At 33.2% G+C, this 19,290-nt stretch overlaps 2 protein-coding genes across 11 annotated transcripts in view; one reads left to right on the top strand and one right to left on the bottom strand.

The window, feature by feature from the left end:
* Nucleotides 1-18,968, top strand: part of LOC105667715 (gamma-aminobutyric acid receptor alpha-like) — a 93,673-nt gene extending 74,705 nt beyond the window's left edge. For 6 of the 8 annotated variants that reach the window (XM_012359680.2, XM_067353422.1, XM_067353423.1 and 3 more), the window contains 10 exons: nucleotides 13,994-14,211; nucleotides 14,491-14,558; nucleotides 14,954-15,174; nucleotides 15,488-15,570; nucleotides 16,440-16,639; nucleotides 16,752-16,839; nucleotides 17,315-17,475; nucleotides 17,789-17,959; nucleotides 18,243-18,394; nucleotides 18,669-18,968. In XM_012359680.2, coding sequence (XP_012215103.1) covers nucleotides 14,121-14,211; nucleotides 14,491-14,558; nucleotides 14,954-15,174; nucleotides 15,488-15,570; nucleotides 16,440-16,639; nucleotides 16,752-16,839; nucleotides 17,315-17,475; nucleotides 17,789-17,959; nucleotides 18,243-18,394; nucleotides 18,669-18,891 — 1,458 coding nt within the window. In that variant the 5' untranslated portion in view covers nucleotides 13,994-14,120 and the 3' untranslated portion in view covers nucleotides 18,892-18,968. Of the gene's footprint in view, nucleotides 1-10,177; nucleotides 10,483-13,993; nucleotides 14,212-14,490; nucleotides 14,559-14,953; nucleotides 15,175-15,487; nucleotides 15,571-16,439; nucleotides 16,640-16,751; nucleotides 16,840-17,314; nucleotides 17,476-17,788; nucleotides 17,960-18,242; nucleotides 18,395-18,668 lie in introns of those variants that run through there. The other 2 variants (XM_067353421.1, XM_067353427.1) reach the window with 2 other exon arrangements.
* Lcch3 (Ligand-gated chloride channel homolog 3) lies at nucleotides 190-7,948 on the bottom strand. Of its 3 annotated transcripts, none has more exons than XM_012359672.2 (10): nucleotides 7,102-7,948; nucleotides 5,801-6,000; nucleotides 4,518-4,624; nucleotides 3,906-3,973; nucleotides 3,176-3,321; nucleotides 2,844-3,001; nucleotides 2,456-2,740; nucleotides 1,899-2,129; nucleotides 1,568-1,821; nucleotides 190-1,448 (listed from the first exon to the last, which is right to left on the bottom strand). In XM_012359672.2, the coding sequence occupies exons 2-10, from the start codon at nucleotides 5,863-5,865 to the stop codon at nucleotides 1,296-1,298; spliced, it is 1,467 nt and encodes a 488-aa protein (XP_012215095.1). In that variant the 5' UTR covers nucleotides 5,866-6,000; nucleotides 7,102-7,948; the 3' UTR covers nucleotides 190-1,295. The 3 variants fall into 3 exon arrangements, with proteins under 3 accessions (XP_012215095.1, XP_067209536.1, XP_067209535.1); XM_067353435.1 differs by having other exon boundaries at nucleotides 5,801-6,099; XM_067353434.1 differs by lacking the exon at nucleotides 7,102-7,948 and having other exon boundaries at nucleotides 5,801-6,509.
* Nucleotides 18,969-19,290: the final 322 nt, after the last annotated feature.

Genomic DNA, 19,290 nt, shown 5'->3' on the forward strand with positions numbered 1-19,290 from the left:
GGACTAGTTATCAAAACAATTTATAAGAGATAAATTGAACTGAACTAATTTCTATCGATGATTAATATGTTTGAGAATTATAGAAGAGACAGAAAGCCATAAATAAGAAAAGAAAAAGAATATTACTCTAACACAAACGCATTAAACAGATTGAAATTTTAGATGGATCGTTAATAATATATGTAGAAATGTTCATACACTTATTTTTTATTAAACTGCTCGCGTATATATACATGTACATCTAAATTGCTATAAAAACAATTTTCCTTAAAGTGAATAGTTAAAAATGTATCCATATTCGATCTGTTTATCTGTAATATAATTTTTAAACTGAAGTTTGAGTATTCTCACACTATAAATCATCATGTATCTGAATCAATCTTACTATCTTCCTCTAAAAAATAAAAATTTTTCTGGACTGCGTATATGTTTCGATTTTATAAAATAGTAGAAGCAAATGTACGCATAAACATCTGCATATCTATTTGCAATAAACGCGCGATTAATCGTGCGAATAATTTGTCGATTTCGCATTTTCGACATGGATCTTAAATCTATTTTGCGGGATTGAGATTCAGAGAACCGTTTTACGTAAATGAACTAGCGCTTTTGAAAGTCATTTACATTACAAATATGAGAAAAGTATGCATACACTTTATTATATCAGCTTATACAAAGTAATTATAAGTTTTACTATTACAAAACAAATTAAAATAATATAAATAAAAGGATATTTTAAATATATATTGTTAAATTATTAAATATTATTTTTTGATATACGAGAAAAAAATATGATGTAATACACCGGAGAAGTCTATTTATTCCTAAGATGTAGATCACTTTTATCATGGCGAGTGCAAGTATTTTGTTCCGATACATTTCGCTTCTCGATTTCACAAACTTTGTCAAATTTACGCGTCTTGTTTTCATATAGCACATACGACAAAGCTCTTATGCTTCATTAGGAACATATTGTTGTTTGTGCATGTCGCTGTATTTATATACTTTCTAATAACAAGAAATCGTGAATTAACGAAAATTTTATAGATGCTGTCGATGTCGCGAGTCCCCCGCGAGTTTGTTTTACTTCTATGCATAAGTGTTTCGTGGCAGTACTTTCGATTCAGTACTTTCATCATCTGTTAGTATTCGGTGGACTTCCATCCCCGTGAAAAGTATGACATATCGTGTTCGACGATCGTACTCGAAGATGTGAAAGGATCCTCCCGAATCGATTGGTCCTTTTTAGGCGCAAATGAGGCCGAATTGAATTCGATTTAACATCCGTTCACCACTTAGAGGAAATAGAAGATCCAGTACACGGCATTGAACAGCATGAAACTGACCGGAAAGATGATTCGCGAATATTTGTCTATCACGTTCACATCCTTGATCTTCGGCATTGACACACGTAACACAGAAGCTCCTCTACGTATAGCATGTAATACCTATATAAAATAATTAAGATTATAACATAATTAAGATGTTATACTCAATGATCGTTTCGTTCTCCTTCAAATATTCTCTCAAAATGTTCGTACAATTTGTTAAAAATATCTTCACGTACCTTCGGCTTGTATCTCGGTCCTCTGTATCTGAGACCGCTATTTCGAGTGTACGTATTGTAAGTAGCTCCTCTGGAAATGCGAAAGCTCGGCGGAAACTTGACCGGATCATGGTCCTTTCCGGCTCCTAGCGTTGACGGAACGCTGACTAAGCCTGACCTATTTCTAATACTTGGCAGAGGCGACATTCTGAGGTCGTGAAGCTCTATAATATCCGCATCTGTAGAACCGGGGAAAGGCGAACTAGCTTTGCTTCCTAAAATAAAATCGGAGATCAATCAGAGAAAAAAATAATGTAAGAATTCCAAAAAAATTTTTCTTAACATCTGTTACCAGTTTTGGAAGAGAGCACTTTCTTCTCGTCGGTTTCTTTCTTCTTGGGCTTCTTCTTCGCTCTGGCACCCCAATAGGTATAATTGACCGCCGCGTATTCCAGCAAAGCCGCGAATACAAAAACAAAACACATTACCAGATAAATATCGATGGCTTTCACGTAACTAATCCGTGGCAGTGAACTTCTAACACCTGTCGATATTGTTGTCATTGTCAACACGGTTGTGATACCTGAAAGAAAAATAATGAGTTACAAATTTTGTAATCTTAATTTGGAAGAAAACTTTCCTTTAGATAAAATTTAAGAAAATTAAAAAGATAAGACATTTATATAATTGGAACAAAAGCATTTACTAATTTTTAATTTATCTAGAAAATTAATGAAATTTAATTGTCTATTCAAGAAAAAAGTAACTATGTAATAGTACGTAAATGTGAAAAATTTACTTGATTTATAAGTAGTGTGTACAATTTTAAATTAATTCAAATAAGTTTAATGAGAAACACGTAATTTAATAGAGAAAGAAGGGGAAAGAAAATTGCATTTTCGATCTTACCAAGAGCTACTCTTGCGCTCGTAGCTTCGTGATTGATCCAGAAGCTAACCCAGCTTAGCATCACGATCAGTATACTCGGCAGATATGTCTGAAAAACGAAATAACCGATGTTCCTCTGCAGCTTAAAGCTCAGTGAGAGCCTTTGATAAATGCCCGTCGCCAGCTTCTCCTTTCGATCGTTGGTTTCGTAGCCGATTATTGTAAATTGCGGCAACTCCGCCTCTTCGACCCCGCGAACGGGAGTTTCCTTCCAGTACATTACTACATCGAGCACCGTGTATCCATCTGAATATTCAAAATAATAATTCAGAGCATATAAATTATATTTTAGAGTTCTATCTTCTTGCTTCTTTCTTTCTTAATCGTAAACGTATATTCGAATACATACAGCTTTCGATTTCGACGGTGCAATTTTGCGAATCGAGGGGATAATAGTGCAGGTCCATCATGCAAGCCAGGGTTGTTGTGAATCTCATACCATATGTGATCGAGCCGTCGCCGGACAATCTAACGAGCTTGTTGCGCTCAGTAACATCGTGCAAAAAGCTGCAAACAAGTAAAAAAAATTCGGTAAAACAGAGTGTATTAAAATAGATCTCACGTTAAAAGAGAGTACAGCTTTAATATATACATATATAGATGCAATAAAATGGTTACCGATGTTTTTAGCAAATGGTTCAAGTACAGCAAATCGTATAAATTACTCGTTGCCGCAGTTACCTGTTTTTGTCGTTCGCGAAAAACGTATCCGGAACCCAGATCTTTTCCGCAAAATCGCCACTTAACGTCAAGGTTTCGTCTTCGTGTGAAAAGGCAAGCCTTTCATCTTTCCAATATTGATTTAGATACATCGTTATTGTGTAATCCTGGGATGCAAATAATGGTTACCATTGCTAGTATAACATATTGTTAATAATAATTATAACAAATTATACGTAGAGTGCTTTATACTTTATTTTTATATATAATTACTGAATTTTTATGTGTCTTACAACTCTCAAATTTTTTTAGATTTCTGATTAATTTATCGCACCAATATGTACCAATTATTTTATGTGCCATAAAAAATATATTTAGAGCCGATATTGTCAAAAAACGAAGAAAAAAGGAAACTGTTGACAATCAGTTATTAAAATAGTTTATGTTTTGAAGGTAAAAATTAATTTAGAAATGACGACGATTATTATAAATATCGCAGTGAAAGAACAAGTATTTCGAGGCTCGTACATATAATAATCCGATGCGAAAATTCAATATAAACACGTGCATCTGTCATTTTACACTTATAATTACAATGAATGATAATATAAATTTCTGAGATACAAAAAGAGATATATAACACTTTATATTTTGTCATATATGTGTAATAAGCGCGAATAATTTGGGATAGATATTGAAAAGACATCATCGAAAAGACTTATATATGTATGTACTTTTTATATTTACTTACCATATTAACTTCTGAGATCGCGTCAAAACTGGCGATGGTGAGATCCATTCCGACTAATAACGGATCACCTTTAAGTAACAAATAATCTTTTATTTATTTTTAAATATAAAAATTAATATAAGAAAATGAGTATTTTTAATTCTTCTATTTTCTTCTAAAGTAGTTTGTGATAAAAACTGTTAAAAGAAGGGGAAAAAGAAATGGCTTAAGGGCTTGTTTTAATCCATTGATAATATCGGCAAATTACTTCCCCTCGTTGCACGTTCGATTAAGAGCGCTGATTGCGATCGCGCCTCGTTGAATGGCGTGGAAAACTTCATTAAAAGCTTCTGTAATACTATATTATCCTGCCCCTTCGGGCGGATAGTTCTATTCTAAACTGTTTTGTTAAATATAGCTCGATACCTAAGTAATTTTCTTAAATTTCTTTGTATATCTTTCTTAATAGTGTTAATTTTTAAGCAATATATTTTTCTAACGCTTGATTTATTTTCTAGAATGTTTTTCTCATTTTATATATGTTGTACATTGCTATGTAAAATATGCACGCGTAAAATCAGCTAGATAACTTCTAACAGAAGGCATGAAAGGATCGATAAATGCACAACTTACCGCCGAAGTTCGGCCTTAATCGAATATCGTAACCGTCGAGTATCCTCGAAATTGTCTGCGTGACGTTCTCCAGTCTATCGGACATCCCGGTGCTCTCTAGAGTAGCCCTACAAAGTGTAAAATTGCAGAAATAAAACCTATAGATAGAACTTAAAAATATTAAAATAGAAATAAAAACATTAAAAAGTGCTAAACGGTATATTGTCAAACCTATCAAATAAATATTGCAATGGCAGAAAATTTCACTTTGCGAAGTATGCACCGAAACATTCGCATCTCCGACATTCATTTCTGTTAAACATGGCCTGACGAAAAGATATAAAGTATATGTTCCTTCATACAAAAATAAGTATTCATATTCAAGCACTCATTCTCGTCTAATACTTTAATAAAGTAACAAATCGTACTTACGCAATAATGTAACGAAAATGTGCAGAACATCGAGAAATGAAACAATTTAAAAATTAATAACGAAAAAATCATGGATGGAAGGAAGATAATATTGCACATCGCAAAGCTACTTCCAATTATTGATTCAGACACTATCAATCTGGTCTGGTCTCTAGGGATTATTTTACTTACGATCACAATATTTGTTATGGTTATGAGTAAGTAGCGAATGATTAGTGCTTCTAAGATAGCAAGAAAATTACGGTCAAATGCAACGTTGTTTAGAGAGGATTATCAGCTTCGTTTTTTGCCCGGAAAATGGAGCATTATTATTTCTCCTTGTGTACAGTGCTCTGATTGGGACTCTGATTGCTCGAATAATCGTACGTGTCGCGCGCATCGAGCTTAATTCGGGTATTTAATTATTTCCTTTTACATTTAATCATGGTAATGCATTTCTGTATATATGTTGCTTTCTTTTGGACTATATTTACTGCATACATGTATCTTCAATCGAATTATTTTCAGAACTAACTCGTGACATCATTATTTAAATACTTTTTTTTATTACAACTTTAAAGCATACGAAACTTATAAAGAATATTTTTGAATTTTTTTTATAAAATATTATAAAATATTTTTTAATCAAAAAATATTCTGGTTTAATATTTAGAAGCAACCACACATTTTTGCAAGCATCTTTTATCAGATCCAAACTTGGATATACGAGAGTATACTTAAACAGTGTATATACAGATACATAAATACACAAACTGTATTCCGCGTATGCGTATCACATGTGCAATATAACTGAAAAGGGGGAAAAGTGACAGCATTTTTATACGATTGTGATTTTCTACGGTAGGGAGAAGACTCGAGTAGCGAACGCTCACCAGATGACACGATGACGTAGCTGTACGAAAAAGAGAGCGATCAGCGGGAATCCGCGCGGCAGCATCCTGCCAATCGTCTTTGTTATTCAGGCCGGGATTGCGTTATTAAATTGCGACGAGCGCGATGGAGAACGTCATCTCGCGATCTCTTCGCATCCCCTCGGCATCCCCGTAACCGGCTCACTGCCGCCGTTGCCGGTCTGAAGTCATAGATAAAGGGAAGAACACCGTCAGCCCTTTCCGTACAATGCCGCCCTTGACCTCGTGACCAGGTCTCCACGCGTGTGTACTCCCACTCTCTACGCAAACACGCACCCTCAAGTTATTCCACATGAGACAAACATAAATACTCCTCCCGCATCCGTAATAAGTTCTATCCGGCGTAACTTTTGTGCAGAAAGATATGAAAGATTTAACTCACCAATAACTCTGTGCAACGATGTGCGCGTGGTATATGTCGGAAATTCAAAGAATAAATACACGTTGAATTAAATGTCTTGCGGCGAAAGTTTATTATGCACGTTCTGCATATTGCCTGTGCTTTATTAACTTTTCGTTCAAAGATTATGCACGTTTGAAATCGTCATTTACGAACTTTATACGTTGTCTGCTTCAAACGACAAAGAAAAATGTGTAAAATGTACACTTTGCTTTTTTGCAAATTTCTAATACAGTTATTTTTAAGGGGAAGTTATTCCTGAGTTATCAAGATAAAAATCTTGTTAGTCACGAAACTCTAGACTTTATAAAAAATGACGACCAAGGGTAACTTTTTCCTGTCTTCCGTTGTCTTTATTAATGCTAGTTTTGACGTTTTAAATTGACGACGGGGAATATTTCATGCACATGATACTTTACGCGAATACTTTATCAGTATTCAGTTTCTTTTGTTTTGCAACATGTGGTCAGATTCGTAAATAAATGTTTTAAAACTTTAATGATATAAAAATATGAACTTTATCACTATTATTTTATACTTGATAATTATTATAATTTGTTGAATAATCGTGCATAAAAAATAATTAAGATTATGTCAACAATTATATATATCGTAATATAGCCTTAGAAACACTCAATATTAAACAGTGAATTATAATAAGAAGTAATGAAAAACCACATAAATAATGTTGAGATGAATTTGTTCTTCAATATTGATTTATTAACTTAAAAAGACCTTTGGATTTAGTTTATTCACGAAAATCTTTTTACGAGCTTTAAGCATGTTAATTTTGTACATTTTACTAATAAGTATATTTACTTTTTCACTAATTGAGATACATATATTATATGTAAATACTTACCTGCTGCATTCGATAAGAGTCACGACGCGCGCGATAATCTCATAGTCGATTAAACGGAGATATGAGAATCTGCTTGATTATCACGTCGTCAATGGGACTCATCACTCACGCGTGCTTTGATCCGTCATCGAAGCTTGAAATTGATCGCGGGATCGCGATCTCACGAGTATCGGCCCACTGTTCAATCAGCGTTCATCGGGCCCACAGTTATCAGCGTTTACGAAGCCCGGCGTTATCACGGTTCGGCGTCACCTATTGAACTCGCGAATCTGTTCGAACGCACTGTCACGAACGCGTCATCGATCGTTGCACAGCATCACTCCCCGCCGTCGTTGACGTCGTCAGCGTCGTCAGGCAGAAACGAAAGCGCGAGATGTTCCCGTGCGCCAAGAGTCGCGAAGGCTGCTGCCTTTCATCCCTCGGTAGCTAACGCGGATCCACTGTCGATTTCTCTCTCTTTCTCTCTCTCTCTCTTTCTCTCCCCTTCTCCCTCTCTCTTTCCCTCCCTCCCCCTCTTTGACACCCTTATCGCAAACGTGTTCTCTTTCCCTCTCTCTCTCTCCCGTGTTCTCTCCGGAAATCACATCCCCTCGCTCCTGCCTGCCACCCCTACACGCGGCCCGCTATCTCTGTTCCTATTATTCCAACTCTTGCTTTCGCTTTCTCTTTCTTTTTTTTTTTCTTATATTTTCGTTTTTACGAATTCTGTGACCCGTCTCACCCGCATTTTCTTTTTCACGTGCGATCACCTTTTCACTCTCTATCCGCCTTCTCGCACGAATCTCCCTCTTTTCCCTCGAATTGCCTTGACGCTTCTCTCTTTCGTTCCTCCAAGTCCTTCCTCGTCTTTCGTCGTCCTCCCTCCCCCGGGCTTCCGTCCAACGCATAGAGCGCATGCACGGTATACTCTATCTCAGCTGACCTAGTGACACACAGTCGGCGATCGGATTTCCATAGTAAGCCGATCCAATACCCACCACTACTATCACGTCACTGTTACATCATCTCCACCGGTATCTTTACGAAGGAGGATGTCATTAACCCTCGAGCATGGAGAGCGGAGAGAAGCAAATGTGATCGATGGTTATTTCGGGTTGCGTAGCTAAAATTGATCAATTAATATTAATTGTGATGAAGCTTGGCGACGAATAAAAATAAGTTTGATGATACATGTACTTCCTTGTAACACAAGTCGCGCGCTCAATCGAATAGTTTTTTTCACATTTTGTTCAATTCTTGAATAAAAATGATTTCATACAATCTGACAATATATTCGCAAATAGTCCCCGACTATAATATTTTTTGCAATTAGTATGAATAGCATTTTTAAACATAACTCTTAAGAAGAGTATAAAAGAGGCGGGCGCGGAGATAGGATCAAATTAATGAGCGCTCAGCTAAGCATTAATGAAGATTCACTTCCGCATCGTATCACACACTTTACTGCGACAAAGTTTATTCGATAAGTGAACTGTCGAGATTTGGAACATTCCGCAGAAGTGTACAGAGTGATTTGCGACTGTTATGTGTATTAAAGCTAAATGTGTTATTAAAGTCTCTGAAAATTTGAAAATTTTCATGAAAAAAGAAACATTATTTATAGCAAACATTTTAATCTTAAACTTTATCTTTATTATTCACTAATTTGCTTAAAATTAAATGGAAAATGTAACATTTGTATTAACTGTTAAATATAATGTACGTTAGCTGCTTGCTTTAACATTATTTTGCATTTAGTACTTTATTGCACAGCGTATCGTTGCAAATCACGCCTTGTATACGAAGCGTAGCAGTGTAATAACGGCTAAATGTACAATCAATAAGCAGCTTCTACTGGCAATATAGATTCACGTACCTCCGAAAGACGATAAGAATTTTCTTGTCGACAATGTCGACGCTAATCGGAAATCATTTTAACACTCGGCGTCGCTCGAAGACGCGTTTTGATCGATTTTGAAATGTCCGCGAGGAAACGCAAGCGAGGAATCACGACATATCTTTGCAATGGCTGATTCCAAATCAAAAGAATTGCTTCTGCAGAATTCAATCTCTACAAAACTGAAAACTTAAAGAACGAATTAATTTTTAATAAATATGGATGCATTGCTGAAGAAATTGTACATTATTAAAAGCTTTGGTAAATTATGAATAGTGCAATTATTAATATATTCAGATAAATTAAAAAAAAGATTTATTTTTTTCAATGCCTTTTCTTAATGACTGTTTGGATTATTTCAATTATGTGTCTATAAGACTCATAACTTTACTCCGAAATCTCGTTGCTCCGTATTCTTTTATATATATATATTATACTCGAGTGTAAACAAAAGCAACTCCCTTAGATGAAGTACAGTTTAACTGAAACATGACACGATCAGAAACACGCTTGGAAACTTGCTAATTAACATGTTTAAATTTGGTAGCTGCTCGGCGTTTAATAGGATTTGACGAAAGATGACGAAATATCAAGTCTCGTTGATTGCAGATGCAATCTACACCATGTCAGATGCGATTAGTTCCTTTCTGACATCTCACTTTGAATGTTTTAGTAAGTTAAATTAGAAAGTGAGCTTTGATGTATTTTCTTAATTTAAAAGATTATCAAAATTTGAATTTAAAATTAAATAAAATATAAAGTTTGTTGTGCTTATTTGATCATCGACTAAAAATAACGCTTTGATATATTTTTCTAACTTAGAACACTAATTTGGAATATCCAAATTTGAATTTTAAAATTAAATAAAATACAAAATTTTGTTATGTTTATGTAATCGTCAAAAGTTTACAAGTTATAAAATTATATTTACTTTTAATCGCTTTTGAATTAAAATTTTTTTGATGGCTTGCAATTTTGATATAATATAATAAAGATATAATTTGATATAATAAAGATCTTCTCTTGTACACTTTTCTTAATATTAAATTTTAATTTCGATGAAGGACTATGCATATATAAACTTTATATCTATTACGGATCTTTAAATTGTCTCGTATAATTAACGAGATATAACATGTTATAAATCTCAAACTCAAGAAGCTTACATACTTTTAATTAAAATTCGAAATATGCAAATAACGAGTTGGTCGCGCGATCGCTATAAATAAGCAAGACGTTAAAGAATTAAATGTGAATATACGGTCGGCGTGATTTCGGGGCTTGCGCGTCGCGACGCTTGTGACTCCCCGCGTCTTAGGGGGGTTCGCGTCAGGAAGATCCACGCGGCCACCGCAATGGCTCGTTGCACTTCGTGGTGAGTGTCAAAATACATCGGTATCATTAACGTCAAAGTACATCGGTATCATTAACGAGAAGAAACGTGCTCTTGAAATTTTAACAAAACGTGAGTCAACGTCAAAGATGACATCAAAAAAATTGTTGCTGTAAGTAAAGTAATTATTAACGCATTACTGTAACAAATATTATTTTTGTAAAAAATGCGCGTTTTAATCACAGCATGTTATTATTTAACATTTATAATTATTTACTTATTTAATAATACGAATGAAATTATATATTCATGTGAAATTCTAGCCGTGTGTGTGTGTGTGTCAAGCTAGGATGTTTCTTCAAATACATTTTCTTTCGTAATAGCTGCTTTGTCTTCTTCGCGTATTTTTACAATAGTTATACAATTTGTAATTATATATAAAGAGATTATTTAATAATATAAATAATTATACGATTAAATGCAGATAAATAAAGCAACTAGATTGTACATTGATATAATTATAATTACATTGTGATTAAATTGTTATTTTTATTATTATTCTGTTTTTTCTATATCAAAATATTATGTATAATTATCTGATTTAATTAAAATTGTTTTATTTTAAAAGTTTAAATATTACGATAAAATCGCTTTTAAACAATATTCTATTTTTGAAAACTGTGTAGCCAATTAAATATTATTCAGATCGCTCTCTGATTCTTCATCGTTTTATACTCCGTATTCACAAACACTTTGCATAAATCTTCTTGAAATAATGAAAATTTTAATCGCCGTGTATCAAAGTCACCGCGCTTCTGACGCATGAAACTCAAAGGTGTATCTTAAGCAATTACAGGTATACGCGTAGATCGCGCAACTTGTAGAAGCTTCTGAATATTTCACGAACAGATTTCGAGGCAGCTTTAACAGAAGATGTATAGTAATTACCCTTCAAATTTAATCGCGCAGCGAGTTGTTATATTAGTGCAAATATATGTGTCAAGTATCGAGCATCTAAAATTGCATCCTGTCATAAAATATCGCAAAATTTTCCATTGTTAGTTATTTAAATATTGATATTGCAATAATTAATAATATTATATTATAATAATATAATAAATAACAAAAAGTTTCGGTGAATAACTGTGTCGGATAAAATTACTTATCGGAAAGACAATTAAATTAGAGCCTACTTTTTAACGGAACTAACAAAGAGGTACAACAACAATTTAGAGTGTTCTCCGTATTTAATGTGACATACAAAATACAAATGTAGATAGATACTTCTTGTAATTAAGTTAATACAGCTTTTTGATTTGACTACTGATTTCTTAATTCATAATTGTTCTTGTATTTCATGATATTTTATGTTATTAAGATTCTTTATCATGTTTTACAAGGACGATTCGCGCGCGCGCGCGCGCGCGCGCGGCTTGGCAAACAATACGCGATCTGTATTTCATCATTTCATTCGGTACTTTGTAAGGTTCGCTTGAGGGCGAGCTCGAAAATCATTTTAGATGCAAAATGCGCATACAATCTCACCCGATTGTGATTGTGCACAGAGTGCAACGTTCTCTTGAAACAGTGACGAGCCCTCGTGCATCGTGGATACTCCTGAATCAGCAAATGACAAGAGGCACTCTTCTACTTTTCTTTCCCGCCCTAATCTCAGCCTCACTTTATGCCTTAAACCGGTTTCCCGATGATACTCGTCATTCATCCCTTTTGCGACTTTATGACATTATCGCGTTTCAGCTCCCGCGATAAAAATTAAAACGGATATGACATTACTGTGTTGCGCGATTTTCAAAACGTCGCAATCTAAATTTCATTTCTTTTGTATGTCGAATTCGACCTAGAATATATTCAGTCCAGAATCTTCAATGCTCACTCTGAATATGATATCAAGCTCTACAATAGAAAATATTCACATCCAAGCATTTTTATAGCGTTTCTGTGCCTAGCATACTTGAGTGTGCGGTTACAATATTTTTCACTTATATTCACTTAAAATTATATCATAGTACCCAGACGATTTGGCACATTGTTTACAAAATGCACGTATAATTTATATTTAAGAAGGTACCACGCAAGCATCAAGATTCTGCACTTCGACGTATGTCTTCTCGCGTGTGCTGCGAGTTGCGGTTTATCGGTAGCGGCTAATCTGACGTGAACAAAGTTCTGGCACGTGGACGATGCTATTTCGTGGTGACTATGTCGGAAGGACGACAGAGAATGTCAACACACAAAAGCTGTGAGAGAGAGAGAGAGGGAGAGAGAGAGAGAGAGAGAGGGGGGAAGAGAGAGAGAGCGCAGCGTGCTCTAGATAATTGTAATATTTTTGTAATATTAATATTGTTATCAAGTTACATTACATATCGTTTAAGGAGAAAAGTTTTGCATATTGTACGCATTTTTCATTGTCGATTCTTCTGAACGTGAAAAAATAAATAAATATAGAATTTACGCTTTCTATGGTTTACAATTACACAATACATTCTACAGAGCAATTTTTTTATTGATTAAATGCAATAAATACAAGTATTATCTAAAAAGAAATTTCAGGGTATAAATAGATAAAAATTCAGGATAAAAATGAACAGAAATAAATGTTGGAGATACGAATGAGAATATACATACATATGCTATACTTACAATTAATCATTAGTTGTATGTCATACGTATTAAATTAAAAAAATTAATTTAAATGAAAATTTTGTTAAAGAATATTACACTTTATTAATTATGCGGAGGAATTGTTCGTTACAACGAAGGCATTGTAAAAAGTTGAAACTCAGAATCTATTGATGGTATTAACTGGTTCTCTTTAGGCTTAAAATACGAGTTGATATGGCTTGAAATGCGTTTCTCTTGAAAGGACAGATTATCAATTTTGTAGCTGAATCGAGTAACTATGATGATCAATCCCATCCACATATTCATGAAGCGCACTCACGTCCATTAAATACTTAATGAATCGACATTTAGGACTCATTTATGATCATAGTTAATTTGAAAGACATCGACCCTGCGTTCAAGTAAAGTATATCTTGTTTTGCTTACAATTTTTAACATAATTGCGTTATGATCTTTCCAATTCAGCTGTTTAAATTATCTTGTCTTGATTAATTAATCTTAATTATTAAAAAAATTGTATCTTGTTTTTCACTTCTATGTATTAATATATTATATTTCCATTTATTTGCATATTAAATTATTTTTAATTTAATTGTAATATCGCTGCAATTAATAGTTATATCAACAACTTGAACTAATAACAACTTATTTTATATATAATCAGTCAGAATTCAATCATCAAATCATTTTACTACTTTAACTAATTTCTGATTAATATAATTTAATGGAGCGTGAATATACGACTTCTTTATTTAGCAAGATTTTTGTTGTTAAAAAACGTTCTGTTACAAGCGATTGCTCTTAAATTGAAGTTATTTTAAATTCAATTTTTGTAATGAAAGATGAAATTTAGATTTAATGAGAAATTTGTCATGCGTTAATTTTGCGGAACAATGCGAGCGACGTCTGATATAGATATATTCCGCGTATTTCAAGCGCCCTATGTATTTTGCGCGATACCCTCTAATTCTCTGCAGAAACACAGAATAATATATGATTGCCGATGGATTAATGAATACACTTGTGTATTATATTTACAGCTTCATCCTCGTGCCGCTTACTATATGCAAATATCATTATGCATTCGAAATCAGAGCGACATCCGGTTTCGCGTTGTCATCAGGATCATTGGTGTCGACGATAGGCAATAGAACGCCCAGGGCTATTATGAACGACATTGTCTCAAAGAACATTACTATGGTTCTCGAAAATTTGTTGATGAACTACGAAAACAGCCAGCTGCCCACGCACGGTAAAGGTAAGATAATGTACTGTATTAAGTATTGTAATCACTGATTAGCATACAGACTGCAATGCCAGATTAGTGGTAAAAATTTTAGTTCTATACTTAAAAAGTTACATATATTATTATATCCTAATTAATTATTTGAATTAATCTGATCATCATCAACGATCACCACCAGTGCCTTTTTTATTCTATAAAGCTATATATCCTGAACTTTGCGGAATATTGGACTGGACATTTCATAAATCATGCTCACAAAGTTTTGATATTAATTATCTTGCACTTGTTTAGGCGTGCCTACAGTGGTAAAAACCAATATTCTAATTAGAAGTATGGGTCCAGTGTCTGAGCTCGATATGGTGAGATTCGAAACCTTTAAGTAGGGAAAACGCATTAATAAATTTAATCTATTTCTTTTTTACTTTCGTCATTACATAAAGTACTTTTAATTATTATGTAATTGTCAAATAAAGCAATTGTTTGTTAGATTTTCATTAATTTAGTATTCTTCTTTTGTGGTCAATTTTACGTAGTACACTTTTAATTCAAAGTTAATAAATTCAAATTTGAAAGATTCAATGTTTACGTTATATATTTATTTAGTGTGTAAAAGTTTAATTATTTAAAATAATTATAGTAATATTCTTTAATCGGGTTATTTATTGTTATATCTATTATTGCTAATAGCAAAATACGGTTTCTTCGTTTGAAATCAAATTTAATGCAGTTTCGTTTAAAACTTTTTTTTTGCCAGGATTATTCGATGGACTGCTATTTTCGACAATCATGGCGCGATTCGCGTTTAAGTTTCTTGGGCCCAATCAAGTCCCTCAGCCTCAGCATCAAAATGGTTGAAAGAATTTGGCGTCCCGATACCTATTTCTACAATGGCAAACACAGTTATGTACATACGATCACCGTGCCGAACAAATTGCTAAGGATCTCGCAGGATGGCGATATATTGTACTCTATGAGGTTTGTTCGCGCGTAAATTTACGCATCATATAACAAACCGAATCCAAATTTGTCAATTTTTATGAAATGCATGGATGCACGTTTGCGATAAATAAATAGAGAATTTAGTTTAAAACTTAGCTCTAATAGATTTAACTTCTTGTTAACAAAGCAAATCTATACAAAAAAAGTACGATAAAAATAACAATATAACATTAGAAAATAGAATTAATGATGTAAATTCTTAGATATTAACATTGTTCAGCTTTTTATTTATAATATGATGAAATAATAATTAAAAATTGCACATTAGAATTTATTTTTGTGTATGCAGGCTCACTATCAAGGCCAAGTGTCCTATGGAACTGAGAAATTTTCCTATGGATCGGCAATTTTGCCCGTTGATAATGGGAAGCTGTATGTATTTATCCTTCTTAAATGACGACATAATATATTATATGTATATCATATTTTGGGAAGACGATAGTCGTAATGAAAGAATCAATTTTTGAGAAAATGAAATTACAATTATAAAATCAAAGCTAACTGACAGTTTTATTCTATAATTTTATTCAGCGAGAAAAGAAATTATATAGATTTATATCTTTTATTCTCATAGTTTTACGTTTTATTATTTATTATTTTATAATTATAATACACTCTTCTTCCCACGAGATATGATATAAACCGTTTTCTAATTTAATCAATAATAAATCACAATTTATCTTTTCTTGTATTTTAATTTGCAAATTATTCGAAAGAATAGCATTGTTGCGTTTTATAAACCAATTAAAACTTACCCTGATAGAAACATGATAATAATAATATCAGAAGAAATAACACTTCATCTGTATGATCCTGTCGTACGCTACATTGTATTATTCCTCACGTGTGTAACATTTATCCCGCGGTATTATCCTTTGGCGAGCGTTCGCAATTGCTCCTGCTCAGTTACGATCGCAATAAATTCGATATTCCTTCATGTTCCGTTTCGGCTTTACGGTACTTGGTGATTCTTCCGACCTTCTGACGTAAGCACAACTGGTATCAAAGCCCATGATGCGACGTAATATCGGGATTTATTATTATAAGCCCACCTGTGACCAAACTTTGTTTTAATTCAAAATGCAAAAGAGATTTAAGATTAGCGTTATCAATACTCAGATAACAAAGAAAGAAAAAAATAATTTTTCACTTATTAGATATTCATAACGAATGGATGTGAGAAATAAATATGAATATATCTTTGAAATATTTTGTTAAAACATTTTTTAAATTTGTATTAGATGGATATACATCGAGACAATTGATTTACGAGTGGCAGGAAGGTTCATCAGTGAATTTCATTCCTGGAATGACGCTTTCGCAATTCGATTTAATGGGTTCGCCGTATAGAAATCTCACGTTTGTGCGTCGCGAAGGCGAGTTTTCGGTATTGCAAGTATCTTTCAATTTGCAACGGCATACCGGATATTTTCTCATACAGGTAAGCATACGTGTAAATATAATGATGTTCACTGCAAATCCTCAAACAAAATGAAGCAGTTCTACATAGTGCAATAAAGTAAAAAGGTAAAAAAATTTTATTACATTGATAGGTTTATGTGCCGTGCGTTTTAATAGTTGTACTGAGTTGGGTATCCTTCTGGATTCATCGCGAGGCAACAAGCGATCGAGTGGGTTTAGGTACGCAATCCCAAAAAAATCAATTCATCATAGTAAATTTTTTATCCTTTAAATCCTTTTTATTTACTAACACTTCTAACATTTTAATGTTATCGAGTTCGAAATTACTTTTATATATTCAACAAAAGTTGAAAATTGTCAAAGTGATATTAATTAATTCGAATGTAGCCTACTATACATAAATCTTGAAACTTTTTACAATTTTTTTTCAATAAAAGAAAATATTTGAAAGAGATTTAATGTGACAACTCAAATATTTGATTAGCATTATATAATGATCATTATTTCTCAAATATTTCTAAATATTTGATGGTCATTATTTTCAATTATACTTTTCGCATTATTTCACACTTCCCCACAATCTTTTATAACTTTTTTACTTACAGGTTTTGAACATTTCATAAACGTTGTGCTTACAGCAAATACGGTAATGGAAAACTCGACCCTTGATAACATTGTATCATAAATTTTCCAGGTATTACTACCGTCTTAACATTATCAACGATAAGCCTCGATTCCAGAACGGATTTACCGAAAGTTAGATACGCCACTGCTTTGGATTGGTTTCTCTTGATGAGTTTCGGTTACTGCATCGCCACCCTCTTAGAGTTTGCTGGTGTTCACTACTTTACGAAGGTGACGATTTTGCGATATTTTACTTGCTTTTCTTGTAGGAGGAACTTAGGAGAAGATTCTTAAGATGTTCTGTAAGAGGTTCTTAGGAGAAGATGCGTAAATAGATAAGATTTTCTTTTTGGAAAACAGTTTAAAGTTTTTTATAAGTTTTTGTGAATAAAATATGTTTTTTTATACGATTCTTTATGTTATCTTTACAGCCAATTTTCTAAAGATCTCTATTCTCTCGGCATAATTTTAAATATCCATGGAAAAGAGAGAAACGTTAAATTTAAGCTCATATATCACTGGCTCAATTTTCATAAATTTTTAGGTCGGTAGCGGTGAGATTATGTTGGACGATGAAGAAATTGAAGAATGGCAGGATGTCGCGAGTGAAGAATTTGAGGATACATTTCGCATGATGTCTTGTAGTCCAGTTCATCCGGAAACCGTTGACACAAGCACCAGAAGACGTGGTTCTCTCATATCCGCGCTATACTGTGTTAGTTCTATATATCACCAATAAAAACTGCATTCATGACGAAAAAAGCTATTCAAAGTTAAATACACTTTTTAAAAGTGTGAGAAATACTTTAAAAAATTTTAAAATTAATGTATAGAAATTTATTAAAATTTTTTATTCTTGATATTAGAGATTGATTTAATAATGTTTAAATTCTCTTTTATTGTATTTTTTGTATCTTTGACATTTGAAATTATTTCGTAAATGTTATTTTAATAGCAGTGTTTCTTAATACAGATACAAATGCAAGTTTTTTTTGCAGGATGGGATCACATACGAAAGAGATTCCTGTCGTTCTATAATGGTCGCCGTTTCATCGAAGCCGTCGACGATGGAAAGACAAACACAAACGGAGCTTATTTTACCGATATGGCGCCAGTTTCTCTATTGCTTGGCAGGAGATGATGCTTTCAGGTATAGATGCATTAATAAAAAATAAATTTTCTAAAACATTTTATTATAAAAGATGCAGTATCCTTCCTTACGTTCTATGCTTCAATTTAAGGTTCTAATTAATAGTTCTTTTTCTATTTATTTTTATTATACTTATTTCGAACTAATCATAAAATTTGCCATATGATACTTTTATGAGTATGGTGTGTGTGCAAGCGCGTGTGTAAACAGATATAATTATTTATTAAAATATAAATTGTACTTTTTTTTTTAATAATTAATATTTAAATTGCAGACGTCGTCGGCAACGAGAAGCAACCAGTAGCTATCGAAAATGCGGCGATCGTATATTGAGACCCATCAATAGCGTGTCTTACATAGATAGAGTAGCACGAATAGTTTTTCCCGCATCTTTTGGTTTACTTAATATTTGTTACTGGGTAGTGTACTTTACCTACCAACAGGAATTTAAATGGCAGGACCCACCGATTGGATCGATAACGCCGATCTCCCATTAAAAAAAAAATCCCAGTTTTGAGAATAAATCAGATTGTATATTATAAATCGAAGAAATAAAAAGTCGTACATATCCGTACGTTTTTCTCTAAGTTAAATTATTTTAAATTATCTCCAGATTGAGTTGGCATATATATTGTTATTTTATTTTTATTTAAAATTGCGTGTATCACGATCTCAAAGTTTGTTATGCATTTACAAAATATTTGCATCACATTTGACATTTGGATCTGTCAAACTGATGGATGACTGACAGATATGGATCCACACAGTCATGGTGCACGGATATCTAGATGCGCTGTTCAAGGGAAGAGACATGAAATTGGTATATTTGTATTTTAGGTATGAAGATTTTCCCTAGAAAGCACGTTTTTTTATTAGTCTCTTGTGTTGGACATCTC

The sequence above is a fragment of the Linepithema humile genome, chromosome 4 (assembly GCF_040581485.1).
Source record: "Linepithema humile isolate Giens D197 chromosome 4, Lhum_UNIL_v1.0, whole genome shotgun sequence".
NCBI classification, from domain to species: Eukaryota; Metazoa; Arthropoda; class Insecta; order Hymenoptera; family Formicidae; genus Linepithema; species Linepithema humile.